This window comes from Quercus robur, chromosome 3 (assembly GCF_932294415.1).
Source record: "Quercus robur chromosome 3, dhQueRobu3.1, whole genome shotgun sequence".
Taxonomy (NCBI): Eukaryota; Viridiplantae; Streptophyta; class Magnoliopsida; order Fagales; family Fagaceae; genus Quercus; species Quercus robur.
In genome coordinates this window covers 26410348-26425078 of record NC_065536.1, presented here as the reverse complement: position 1 = coordinate 26425078, position 14731 = coordinate 26410348, and the positions used below count along the sequence as shown (strand labels likewise).

The 14731-nt window shown below is 33.8% G+C and overlaps 1 protein-coding gene and 1 long non-coding RNA gene across 2 annotated transcripts; one reads left to right on the top strand and one right to left on the bottom strand.

Moving 5' to 3' along the window:
* The first annotated feature begins 1795 nt into the window (after positions 1–1795).
* On the top strand, positions 1796–5110 carry LOC126717626 (receptor-like protein EIX2). Its single transcript, XM_050419456.1, has 2 exons — positions 1796–4767; positions 4854–5110. The coding sequence occupies exon 1, from the start codon at positions 1796–1798 to the stop codon at positions 4748–4750; it is 2955 nt and encodes a 984-aa protein (XP_050275413.1). The 3' UTR covers positions 4751–4767; positions 4854–5110.
* Positions 5111–8981: 3871 nt separating this feature from the next.
* LOC126717625 (uncharacterized) lies at positions 8982–14677 on the bottom strand. The gene is made up of 3 exons (XR_007652678.1): positions 13373–14677; positions 9620–9830; positions 8982–9535 (listed from the first exon to the last, which is right to left on the bottom strand). It is a non-coding gene; the product is annotated as an uncharacterized LOC126717625 (long non-coding RNA).
* Between the last annotated feature and the right edge of the window lie 54 nt (positions 14678–14731).

The following is a 14731-nucleotide window of genomic DNA, read 5'->3' as shown; positions in this document are numbered from 1 at the left end:
AAAAAGAGAAGATAACCACGAGTTATAATCATAGTTATTAAGACCTATTTTTTAAATTACAAAGTATATCATGTCCTCCATCCCGTTGTAGAAACAATACCAGAGCCTGTTTCTTAATTTTCATATTTTGTTGTTAATAAAATCTCTCATTGTAATTAAATAAAAATAAAAGTTCAAATCACATTATTTAATACTACATATTCTGTAATTAAATACCGTTTTTATGAAAAGCATTAAACTATAGAAATGGTAAAAAAATCAAGAAAAGTTATCTTCCAAAATTTTTAATTAATTTGTAGTGGACTCCAGGTCAAGTCATACGAGACACAATCATAGACGAAAAGAAAAAGGAAAAGGAAAAAAATGGAGTCAGCTGGTTGGACTGCAAGCCAATTCCAACCCATCGTAAATTCCATTTAACTCTACATAATTACTTTTGAAGTAGTCATTGCAGCTTCCAATAGTTTGATTTTTTCTCGAATGAGGACTTCAATTGCATTGATTGTCTTCTAATGTTGTTTTCGATATATACAACTCCACCTTCAAGTCAAGCAACTGTCACTCCCCAGTATGAGAGGCGACAGTTACATAACGAGGATCATCAACATTATAGGAAGTGGAGACAGTCTTACCACCATTTATATATGGCCCATTACAACTCCCAACAAATACCAATTATGAAGAAAAATATATGGTCACGATTCTTCTTTACATAATTACTTTTGAAGTAGTCATTGCAACTTCTAGTAGTTTGATCTTTTCTTGAATGAGGACTTCAATTGCATTGATTGTCTTCTAATGTTGTTTTCGATATATACAACTCCACCTTCAAGTCAAGCAACCGTCACTCCCCATTATGAGAGGCGATAGTTACGTAACGAGGATCATCAACATTATAGGAAGTGGGAACAGTATTACCATCATTTATATATGGCCCATTACAACTCCAAACAAATACCAATTATGAAAAAATATATATGGTCACGATTCTTCTTTACATAATTACTTTTGAAGTAGTCATTGCAGCTTCCAGTGGTTTGATCTTTTCTCGAATGAGGACTTCAATTGCATTGATTGTCTTCTAATGTTGTTTTCGATATATACAACTCCACCTTCAAGTCAAGCAACCGTCACTCCCCATTATGAGAGGCAATAGTTACATAACGAGGATCATCAACATTATAGGAAGTGGGAACAGTATTACCACCATTTATATATGGCCCATTACAACTCCCAATAAATACCAATTTTGAAAAAAAAAAATGTGGTCACAATTCTTCTTTACATAATTACTTTAGAAGTAGTCATTGCATCTTCCTGTAGTTTGATCTTTTCTCGAATGAGGACTTCAATTGCATTGATTGTCTTCTAATGTTGTTTTCAATATATACAACTCCTCCTTCAAGTCAAGCAACAGTCACTCCCCATTATGAGAGGCAACAGTTACATAACAAGGATCATCAACATTATAGAAAGTGGGAACAGTATTACCACCATTTATATATGGCCCATTACAACTCCAACAAATACCAATTATGAAAAAAAAAAAAAATACATATATTTTAACAATATAGTATCCATTGATATAAGTAGAAGACTAATAATTTAGCAAATAAAACAGAAACAAAATTAATTTATATCTATTTCTTAAACAAAACTATTCTATAATAAACAATTAATATCCTGCAAATTCTAAGTACCAATGATTCAAGTGAGAAATGAAAAGTTAATAGACAATCCGCATGCTTATAAATAAGCATCTATAACAACGATTCTTATAAGGAGATAAGGGAAAATGGCCAACATGAATACCACCTTTGTACTTCTTAATCTTCTTTACCTTCTTTTGATAACCGAATCTATTTCACTTGAAGCTGTACCATCCAATTCTATTGCTGTAAATGCCAACGTGCGTTGCATTGAGATAGAGAGAGTAGCCCTTCAAAAATTCAGAAAAGGTCTTAAGGATCCATTCAACAGGCTTTCTTCTTGGGTGGGTCAAGATTGTTGCAATTGGGAAGGCATAGGCTGTAGCAATCAAACGAGCAACGTAGTAAAGCTTGATCTTGGAAGCTCAAATCTATTTGGTTTTGAAGGAGGAAGCCAATATACTCCCGATCAGACTAATTGTTTGAGTGGTAAGTTAGATCCTTCTTTACATAATCTGAAATATTTGAGTTACTTAGACCTAAGCAACATCAATTTCCAAGGAGTATCATTCCCATATTTCCTTGGCTCTCTCAAGAAGTTGACATACCTTGACCTTTCCTTTACAATGTTTTCTGGAGTAGTGTCTCCCAGTCTCGGAAATTTAACAAATTTGAGCTATCTTAATCTCATTCCCTCTCAATTTTCTGAAAACACTCTTTCGGTTTCAAATATTTATTGGCTCACCAATCTCTCTTCCTTACAATACTTGAATTTGCAAAACATAGACCTTAGCAAAGCAGAAACTCATTGGCTGCAAGTTGTTAATATGCTTCCTTCACTATCAGAGTTGTATTTGTCAAGTTGTGGTCTTCATCATCTCCCTCAAACTCTTCCATTTGTGAATTTTACGTCCCTTTCGGTCGTCGATCTCTCAAATAATGGCTTCAACTCTTCTTCTATTCCCCCATGGTTGTTTAATCTTACTGCCCACATTAATCTCAAGATCAATTATTGTGACCTAAAAGGCCCCATCCCTAACATAGCAAGGGCTAGCCTATGCAATTTGAAGAATTTAGATATGTCGTTCAATTTTATTATCAGTGGCCCAATAACTGAATTTATCCAAGCATTATCCGGATGTGGCAACCATAGGCTAGAAATATTAAATTTGGGATCAAACCAACTTAGTGGGGTTTTGCCTCATTCCTTGGGGTATTTTACACATTTAAGAGAGCTCCATCTCACCAACAATTCATTCTCAGGCCCAATCCCATCAAGTATGCAACATTTATCACGTTTGGAGATACTAGATCTCTCTTACAACTTGATGAATGGAACCATCCCAGAATTTATTGGACAACTTACGGAGTTGAGCACTTTGGATCTCTTTAGTAATTCTTGGGAAGGTACCATCACTGAAACTCATTTCCTAAATCTCAAAAAACTAATTTGGTTTTCCTTGTCATCAACTAGGAAATCCTTAGTTCTCAATGTGACACATGACTGGACTCCCCCTTTTAGTCTCCAAAATGTCGAATTCAGAAACTGCCAAATGGGTCCTGCATTTCCAGCATGGCTCAAAACTCAGAAGGATCTTCATGAGATCTCCCTTGTAAACTCTTCAATTTCAGCTAAAATACCAAATTGGTTGTGGAATTTGTCTTCGCTGCTTTGGAATTTAGACCTTTCTCATAACCAATTGAGGGGAGACCTTCCTAAGTCATTATCTTTTATGTGGGTAGATCTAAGTTACAATAATTTAACCGGTTCACTCCCACTGTGGCCTAGTGTGTCATATCTCTCATTGAGGAAAAATTTTCTTTCTGGACCATTACCAATAAACATCTTCCAACAAATGAAAAACTTGGTCACCCTAGATCTTGGAGGAAACTTTCTAAATGGTAGTATCCCCTCATTGACCATGGGGCCGACGTATTTGTGGTTTGTTGATTTGTCGGACAATCTTTTATCTGGAAACATCCCCAGGCATTGGAAGAGTATGCAATTTTTAGGGGCCATTGATCTGTCGCAAAACAATCTATTGGGTAACATCCCAACCTCATTGTGCTCACTACCTACTCTTAATTGGCTGCAACTAAGCTACAACAATTTTTCTGGAGATCTCTTTTCCACCTTGCAAAATTGCTCGAGCTTATATGCCCTTGATGTTGGAGGTAACAGATTCTCAGGGACTTTGCCAAAATGGATTGGAAAAAGGCTGCCTTCAATACCAGAATTGCGCCTACAAGGAAACGTGCTCTCAGGACCCATTTTGGAACAATTGTGTTCTCTCACTCATCTACATGTTTTGGACCTTGCACATAATAATTTTTCAGGATCTATCCCTACTTGTTTGGGCGATTTGGTTGGTTTGAAATCTTTGGTCGAATATGCTACATCACCAATCCGAAGTATCTTTCTTCCACTATCCTACTTGGAGCATATGGATTTGACTGCAAAGGGTACCCAACTTGAATATTACAGCCAAATTTTCTTGATGAATAGTATAGATCTTTCAAGAAACAATCTAACCGGAGAGATTCCAGAAGCACTAACAAAGCTCTCATTACTATCTACCTTAAATTTGTCATGGAATCAATTGACCGGCAAGATACCAGAGAATATAGGAGCGTTGCATAGTTTAGAAACTCTTGACTTCTCATGCAACCATCTTTTAGGTCCCATTCCTCCAAGTATGTCTTCTTTGACTTTTTTAAGTCATTTGAACTTGTCATATAACAACTTGTCTGGACCTATTCCATCAGCCAACCAATTTCAAACCTTCATTGATCCATCCATTTATGAGGGTAACCCAAAACTTTGCGGGCCTCCATTGATAACAAATTGCTCATTAATGCCAAGTGATGGGGATACAAAAGTTGTAGATGAAGACAATGAGGAATCTAGGTCTGAAAAGTTATGGTTCTATGTAAGTGTTGTATTGGGGTTCATTGTGGGATTTTGGATTGTTTGCGGTAGTTTGGCGATAAAGAAGTCTTGGAGACATGCTTACTTCCATTTTGTTGATGAAAAGAAAGATAGGCTTTTTGTGGCTATCAAAGTTAATATGGCTCGTTTGCAAGGGAAGATTGAAGCATAGAGACCCAAAGATTGAAGGTAATTAAAAAAGAAATCACTTTGCTGCTTCTTTTTTGTGACTTCATTTCTTCTTTTTAATTTCTCTTTATTATTTATCGGTGCAGTTGTGCTTCATTATCATGTGGAAGTCCCAGTACTTGCAGATCCTATGATTTACGTGTTTCTTTAGTTCATCATGCACTTGGAGAAGTACTCTGTTAGAGATTAAATAAGTTTTGTTAGTTTGTTTGTTGTAACATAGATAGTTGTGTAGTTGTATCAATGGAAAAGCTCAGGCGTGGTATTTTGATTAGTATAAATAGATAGCTCACTATAATTAATGAAGAGTAATTAGTTGTATAATTTTTCTCAGTTTGATCCACTATTGCAAGTTTCTCCTCTCTCTCCCTCTCTCTCTCTCTCTCTCTCTCCTCACTTGAACATTAATAAACATGAAAAATAAATAAATCTTTCAAACACAAGATGAATCTTACATGTTCGATTGTACTTCTATAATATTTTCTAAGCATTCACTTGCGGCAAGCTATATTGTAATGGAAAATACTGAAGCCATAAACTATTTTATAAATTTTTTTACAAATCACTAATGTGATAAGTGGTTATTAATATATAAAAAAGTGATGTTGATGATAGGTACAAATAAAAACTATTAATAATTTATAATATTAATAGATTGTAAAATAGTTTATGACAAATGTCATGGACTATACTACACATTACGATGAATAGGGACGAAGCTAGGGTAGGGCCCAAGGGCCCTGGCCCTCATTGAGTTTAATAAATTAAAAATTAAAAATTAATAAATAAATAAACCAAAACCAAAACCAAATCCTATGCATATTTATCTAAATTAAACTCGGCCCCCGTCCTATATAATCTAGGCGGCCCTTAAAATCCAAAAATGGCCCAAAGAATAACGCTACACAGCCCATACGACTATACAAGACAGCCTAAACATCAACAAAATTTGTCCAAAAAAAAGTTAACAAAACCAAAAGGCCCAATTTTTTAGCCTTGCAAAATATCAAATAAAAAATAAAAACTCAAGACCGAGGCAGTAGTTGAGAGGACCTAGATCTGTAATCTCGAATTGTCAGCCAAGAAACTGCTTAAAATCCTGGATGCTCTACACATCATCCCATTTAATGATCACTGCATAGGGCAGTACATGCCAAACATGTATTTGTTGTGGAATAAAAGTAGTGATTAAAGTCAATTCTAGATTTTATTTAAATCACAAAATAAAGATATAAATCATTTGATTTTTAAAGTAAATAGAGATTTACGTTATCAAAAAAGACATTAATTTTAAGAATTTTAATAATTATATCATAAAAAGTTAATTTTATTCATATAAGAATTTTGATCACACACAAAGTTAAGGTAGCTATTTAACATATAAATATCTATTTACTATAATAATTTTTTAGTACCTATTTACAGAAGGCAAAATATCCACTCACTAAAAATTTCTAAGAATGCAATTAAGTTTTGCTAAGAAAATAAAAAGATAACAAAAGACATATGTCATCGAATTTTCCATCAAATATATTATAAGTTTCGAAAATTTAAACCTATAAAATCTATGTTCTTTAAATAACAAATAAAACATCTTATATCATTGTAAACACAAATTTTTCAATAGTAGAAATTCAAACAAATTGAAAAAGGTGTCACAAATATATTTTTGTATTAATCAAGTAATGAGTACAATTTTTATTTTTTTACTCTTTTACAAAAATTGCTTCTCTGATTCTATCTTCGTTGTGGTCTTAACTCGAATGCGAATTTTTCTTCAATTTGGTTGGAAGATGAATTGAATGGTCTTCACAACGAATCTCTGGTTTTGAGCTTGTTAGAAATTTGTTGTCCTTCAAGTTCTTCAAGCTCTTCGAATGTTCTTCAAGTTCTTCAAAAATTCTTGAAACGAAATTTCTCCAGAGCTTGGACTTCTTGAAAACTCTTCAAAATGAGAGGGGATGTCCTCTATTTATAATGGTTTCAAAGGATAAGCTCCACATTAAATTGATATGCTTGAAGATACGTAGTAGACTCTTGACTGATCCAAATTTTATTTAGAGATAATTATCTCTATTTATCTACTTTGATAGAGATCATATTTTGATAAAGATAATAAATAAAAATAAATAATTATCTCTATTTTATTTATTTATTTTAGTAAAGATAATTATCCATCAATTTTGAATAGAAAATTTATCTTTATTTTATTTGTTTATTTTAATAGAGATAATTATCCATCAATTTTGAATAGAAAGTTTATCTTTATTTTATTTATTTATTTTAATAAAGATAATTATCCATAAATCTTAAATAAGAAATTTATCTTTATCTTGTGGGCCAAATGACACGTGGCAAATTTTAATATACCAATGTGATGTCAATTTGGATAACACATGTCATCATTTGATTTAATTAATTTAGAATTTGCCACTAAATTTTGGTGTGGGATTTTATAATTGGCTTAAAAATTTACCTCCTATAATCATCATTCCAACTTTCCAAACATTACTACTATCTTAAACTCAAAATACGTGAGATGTTAAAATTTAATAGGAGTATTTTAGACATTACACAATAAAATATTTTAAGAAACATAAGCTTTTATAGGGGTTTAACTGAGAGAATAACATATGACATATTTGCTCTTTTCCAATAGGGGTGTCCATCAGAACCCGAAAACCGACCCATCTGCCCAAACCGCCCGAGCCGACTCGAAAACCGGCCGACCCAACGCCAGTGACGGTCGGAGACGGGTCTCCGCCACCAAAAACCGATTTAGGCGGTTCGGATGGCAGGTTTTCTTCCTCAAAACCCGATATACCCGATCCGACCGATAAAAGCGAAGAAAGAACGCCAGTTTTACCCAGATCCGTTCAGATTCGTCAATATTCCAGTGAGAAGTTTGGTAGTTTTTGGTTAGATTCGGTGAAGATCTTGGTTTTCTCTTTAGATCTGGTGAAGATCTTGGTTTTCTTGCTTAGATCCGGCGGGGAGATGAAGATTTTGCTCGATTTTTACTTAGATCCGGCTTGATGTGGTGCTTTTGCTTCGATTTTGCTCAGATCTAGGATTGATTTTTGCTTCGATTCTTGCTTGATGTGGTGCTTTTGCTCAAATCTGGGCTTGATATAGTGCCTTTTGCTTCAATTTTTGCTTAGATCTTGTGATTTTCTCTGAAATCTAGGCTTATGCGGTGGTTTTGAGTTTCAATCCGACGAAGATTCCATGGTTTACCTCAGTACCGAGACCAACCGACCGACCCGACCGTCGTCCACCGGAGACCGATCCGACTCGACCCGAGGTAGTCGGTGGTCGGCGGCGGGTCGTTCAATCGGCCACCCGATGTAAGCGGGTTAGTTGCGGGTTAGGCATAAACCCGATCCGGACCGACCCGTTGACACCCCTATTTTCCAAATATTAAGGGAAAAATTGCTTAAATTTAAAATTTAAGGATAAATTGTAAACTACCACAAACATAAAGGATGAAAAATGTTTTTATCCTAAGTTTTTGTTTTTGTGTGTAAAACTATGTGGTTTTACTTAAAATGGTGCATCAAGAAAAAAAATATATAAAAAGTCAACCCAAGAAAACTATATGTGAAATAGTGAATTTTAGCTCAACAAAGTTGACTAAATGAAAAAAAAAAAAAAAAAAAAATTATAGAAACACAACAGAATGGCACAGCATGTTCATAATACCTTTATAAATTTTTATATTTTATTTTAACTTGTAAAGAATTGACCACTCAAACAATTTTAAAAATATTGTGACAACAAGATATCTTAACATTTTCATAAAAGAAATGTTATGTCTATGATATTTTTACAACAAATTATAAGTAGCAGGTTGTTACAGACTATTAGTGGTGAACAAAAAAAATAATTTTATTGGTAAGTTTAAATTAGAATCAATAACAATTTACCATCTATAATTTGTTATGAAAGTGTTGTGAAAAATGTTGTGAATATAACACTTCTTTTTTCACAATACATATATTTCTAGTTGTGTTTGGTTCTAGGATGATATTTTATTATTTTATTTTGACCTATAAGAACACCTCAACAATTATAAAAATATTGTGCTAATTTGATGATTATATTGTATAGTGCAAAAATTGAATAAATCATAGCAAAGTTACTGTAGCTTAACGTATTCATCAAAAAAAGAAGAAGAAGAAAGAAGCTGCCAGTAAAACAATGCAAATTGAACAAACCAAAAACACTGTTAACTTTTTACTATTTCTTTAGAGCATTGGCTCTTTTTATATTTAGATATTGTCGACACATAACAAGAGATTGGTGATACCACGAACTCAACAACAAAAGAATAGAGTTGAGTCATAGAAACTAGTTGATAAACTATGTTGGGAGCTAGTAGAGCTAAACTTGGCAAACCAAGCTTGTGGAGCTTACTTGTATCCATAAATTTTGGAGGGAGTTGCATGTAGCCTTCCTCTAAGAGTTATCAATTAAGGAAAGGTGTTCTTCACTTCCACTTTCATATGAAACAGCAATAAGCAAGAGGAAGAAACCGCAATGAGTGTTCTGACAGAGGAAAGATGAGTAACCGAGACAAATGTCTCCTCATAGTCAATCCCATACTCTAAGCAAATCCCTTTTCCACCAGGAAAGTCTTGTAGTGATCTATAGTTGTTGATCTTGTACACATATTTGCAACTTATGGTAGATTTTCCAAGTTGGGAGATTAACCAAATCCCAAGTCTCTATTTTATTGCTTTGCATCCAACTCTTCTTTCATAGCTTGCTGCCATAATGGGTTAGATTCATGAAGACATGTAAGGGCAAAAAAGCAATGAAAGTCACAAAGATGAAATGAAAGAGTACTTACCCAATAAGAGCAATGAGCTCACTAACAGGACTGCGGGAAGGATATGTAGCCTGAGTAGAGGTAAAGAACTGAGAGACAAATCAGGAATTGGACCAACTTGAGGAGTGGTGGAAGTCTAATCCGTGAAATTAGATAAGGAATGAAACATCTTGCGTTCCAAGAACACCATGACTATTGATCCTAAGGCGTTTGGCAATGGGATCATAACATCCTTTTGTTCAACATCGTACCCAAAAAAAAACATAACTAGAAATTAATAATTCAATATTAACTGAAATTCTATATATCCTATTAATATTTTTGGAACAGCTATATATCCTATTAATTGTTAGTATAGTTTAATTTAGATAAAATGTTATCTTCTTTCTACAACAAATGGCTGCAATCTCAAATTAAACTCTAATACGGAAGTCAAAAAATTAATGTGTTTTCTTCATGTTTGCACGTGCTATGCATAAGACTAGTTTCAAATAAAATTTAACATTTAGTTGCAACAAATGACTATAGTTAATATGGTGTGGCAAAATTTGAAATTCAGATCTCTTATTTGGCGCAATTTGTGCACAAAGTTTGGCAATACTCACTATGAACATATGTCATGTAAGTATCTAATGTGGGTTGAAGCCAAAACCTAAGAAGCACAAACACAAACAACATGAGCAATTTTTTAAAAATTATAAAACTTTAACAAATTAGTAGTTTTAAATTTACCAAAACTATAACAATAGAATTTATACGTTACTATGTTTCTAGTAGATTAAAAAAAGTAAAAAATTTCAAGTTTTCAAAAAATTTAGGCGAAAACACTATTTTGCTTCTTACATTTTGGAGTCACAGTCAATTTAGTCTCTACATTTTGATAGCAATCAATTTAGTCCCTATTATTTTCAACTTACAATCAATTTGGTCCTTACCGTTAACTCTCTAACAAAAAATGTTTACGTGACAAATAATTTGCGTTGTTAGCATGTCTAATATTTAAATATTAAATAAAATGCTAATGTGGCAGAATTTTAGTGGCCACATCAGTGCTTAGATGGCAAGAAAAATCCATATCAGCTTTTTAAAAACAATTTTCTTTTCATTACCAATTTTGTTCCTATCTTTATTTTTTTTTTCTTTTAATTTTATTACAATTTCTTTATCCATTCATTGTTTAGAAACTATTCATTCATTTTTTTGGAAACGGGTCACCATGAGAGGCTATGTCTAGTTACAACACCTGGGTAAAATCCTTTTGTTCTGGAAATGAATTATAAAAGAACATTTCCTCTGATGACAGTGACACCTCTTACCAATTCTAAACAGGAATGGGAGGGTGCCTCCATTTACCATTTAGATCACTGCACTAGAATTGAACCACCTTTAATTCCAAGAGTTGAAGCAACATTTTGAAACCCAATCTTCACTTTCTAGTAATCTCAATAATCAAAATATGCTTACAGATCAAGAAGATGGTCAGATGATCCATGTACCCCAAAATCACTACATCTACAACAGAATACACAACAAGAGAACTCAAAATTGAAACACATTTCAATCAAATCCATTATCCATGTATTCATTTCGAAGATCGAAACCCATTTTGCAGATCAAGCGATGACGGCAACAAAGAATACGAGAGATAGGAGCACCGGCCTCCCAACAACGGTCATTGTCGTCGCTACCATCGCCACCGCCGCCACCATAGCACAAGCATCCGCCTCTCTTTGTCCGCTAATCTATGGATCTCACCACCGCCAGTGGCTTCTATCTCTTCCCCTATCCTCAAATAAACCCTCAATCCTCACAATCAAACGTAAATCTAACCCTTTATCACTTATTCTAATTCTCTCTAAACGCAAGGCTCCTGCTCTCTATCTCTCACATAAGTTTCCTAGATCTGTGATGGAGGAGATTTTTAGGCGCTATGGAGGACTTGTTGTCAAAGATTGGTGGTGCGAATGGGTGCTTGGCTAAAAGAAATTGTAATAAAATTAAATGAAAAATAATAATAATAAAGATAGGAACAAAATTGGTAAAGAAAAGAAAATAATTTTTTTTCAAACTGATGTGGATTTTTCTTGCCATCTATGCATTGATGTAGCTACTAAAATTCTGCCACATCAACATTTTATTTAATATTTAAATATTAGTCATGCCAATAATGTAAATTGTTTGTCACGTAGACATTTTTCGTTAGTGAGTTAACGGTAAAAATCAAATTGATTGCAAATTGAAAATAACAGGAACCAAATTAACTGCTACCAAAATGTAAGGACTAAATTAACCGTAACTCTAAAATATAGGGACCAAAATGGTATTTTCACCAAAAATTTACTCTTCATTTCTCTCTCTATACAAATTAAATAAAGAATTAATTCCCATTGAAAAAAAAAATTTAGTTTTCCAAATAAATTCATTATTGAAATTCAATGCTCAATGCCTAAAATCCAATAGTGTCAACTGTCAAGAGACACAATAGCTAACTCAACATGATATTAATTATGATATTGATTATTTAGATTTATTTTTAGAATTAAAACTTTTAAAATATATTTTATTAATAGATGAAAATAGTAATGCATGTATCACTCAAAACATATTAACTAACAATACATCTTACGTTTGCATATGCAAAAAGAAGTTATCCAAAATTGAAATGGATAAAATCCTTTGTAAGATAGAATATGTATTAAGAAATATTAAGTGAATTAGTGATATTATCATTTGAAAATGAAATTTTAACTAAATTTAAACACAAAAACATAATTAGTGCTTGATGCTGCATCTCAAAAAGTAAGAAAAATAGATTTTTAAATGAAAAATATTAAAACATAAATATTATTCAATAATATTTAAAATGAGAGAAGTTCATGCGAATTTGAAATATTTGAAATGAAGCTATTTGAAGTTGAATTGAGACATTTGATAGAAACAAAACCATTTAGAATTTACAAGTTTTAAAAAATAATTAATTTAAAATACTTTATGCATAATAGTAATGTGGCCATATTTTGTATGAAATAAATTTTAACATGTTTCATGATTTTGGCATGATCATCATGGTATTAGTACCCAAAAAAAATCAATTCAGTTAATGCTAAATTTGTTAAAATAACACAAATATCAAATTAATGGTTTAGCAAATAAGAGTTCAACAAGAAATACCATTGGGATATTAGAAGAAATTAATAATTCTTCACATAAAATAAAGTATAAAAAATGTTTCGCCTTTGGCCCTAGAATGAGTTTAGCCGACTTTGCTTGAAACATAATAGTTAATGAGATTGTGTCAACTTAATGAGATTGTATCAACCTAGAGTCCAATTCGTACACTTGTTATAGAGACTTGAACCATACTCCTGAGTGAATCCCTTTTCCACCTGGTGAGTCTTGTAGCAATCTATAGTACCATCTGAATGATTGTTGATCTTGTACACATATTTGCAACCATTACCAAAAAAAAAAAAAAAAAAAAAGTCCTATAGCCGCGTTTTTAAAATGCGAATATAGCTCATAAAAACGTGGCTAGAGGACGATTTGGCCTATAGCCACGTTTTTTAAGGCCGATTTACAACCTTGGCCTAAACCCCATGATTATAGGCCTGATGGCTGCATTTTTGCAAACACAGCTATAGGCCAGGACCAATGGCACGTTTTTAGAAACGCGGCTATAGGACGTACTCTAGCCGCATTTATAAAAAGTAGCTATAGGGGACATACTCTAGCTGCGTTTAACCAAAACCATTTTGTCAAGATTCAACTACTAACCATTGTGAGATGATTGGGATTCACTTGTCTAAGAAAGAGCCTTTTCCTCTTCAGCAAGCTGATATTCATAATATTTGTAATCTACGCAACTTTCATCAAATAGAAATTTGCAGAAGAATATATAATACCATGCATTAGAAATTTCATAATGTATCTGTGGGGAGGGAGGATTGCCAACACCAAAAAGTTGAAAATTAAATAACCCCCTTTATAAAGACTACAACATGCCCAAGTTCTTATTAGAATATTACTTATTCGTTGCTTTTATCACTATTTGGTTGCTGAGAAAATGAGGGAAAATGGAAAAACAAAAATTTTCATTCCTACCTCAGCAGAGAATCCAATGCAAACTTAAATTCCAACAAAACCAAATCAAAGCAATTAGAAACCCTAGAAATTCTCAATCCAGATTCCTAGACCCCAAATCAACTAACTTAAAAATTTTGCAATGCATTTGTATTTGTCAAAATAAATCCATATACTCCGAATCCCCAATTGCACAAAACCCTAAAAGCAAACTCAAAGCAACCAACATGAATTCAACCACAACGAAATCAAATCAACTTAGAAACCCTAAAAAAGGAGAAATGAAACAAATGTACTATCCTCTCCTTCCTCCTCTTCCTTTTCTTCATCAGAATCGACCTGCGCCTTGAGCTCGAAGAACTCGTGGCCATTCTTCTTGGCATTTTTCCTCTTGTCCCTGCCACCGCCACCGCCGCCGCCACCATAATCCTCATCGCTATGTTCATACTCCTCGTCATCCTCCTTGTCGTCCACCAGTAATGAACCTTAGGAAAGCCGATTCGAGAAGTGAGAGAATTCAAACCCTAGAGTGCGAGAAAGAGAGAGAGAAGGTATGGCACAAGACGAGAGAGAGAATCTAAGATAGCAAAGAAAGGGAGTGAGACGGAGCTCGCCGGCGTGAAGATCAAGGGATGGCCTTTCGCTCAACGGTGGCATGGATCGGAGCTCGCCAGCATGAAGAACAAGGGACACATTGATCAACGCTCAATGACGGCGTGGATTGAGAGACTAAACGCTAGGGTGCGTTTTTGGTTGAGAATGATAGGGCTTGAGATCGGAGATGGAGGGTAAGGACTTGAGAGTAATAGATGGAGAGTGAGGGCTTGAAAGATGGAGGCTTGGAGGGTGAGGGTCAAGATTGGGCTTGAGAGATGGAGGCTGATGTATGGGAGAGGCTAGGGTTGAAAATGTTTGTAGTATAGTATTTATACAAAGCCTAAAGCCACGTTTTTAACCTACGACTATAGGCAAAATTTGAAGCCATATTTGAGAAATGCATCCCTAGCCTAAACTAAAGCCGCGTTTTAAACACGTAGTTTCAGAGTAAATTTA

What these genes read in the sequence shown, in the direction of transcription:
- LOC126717626 (XM_050419456.1), top strand. Translation starts at nt 1,796, where the DNA reads ATGGCCAACATGAATACCACCTTTGTACTTCTTAATCTTCTTTACCTT.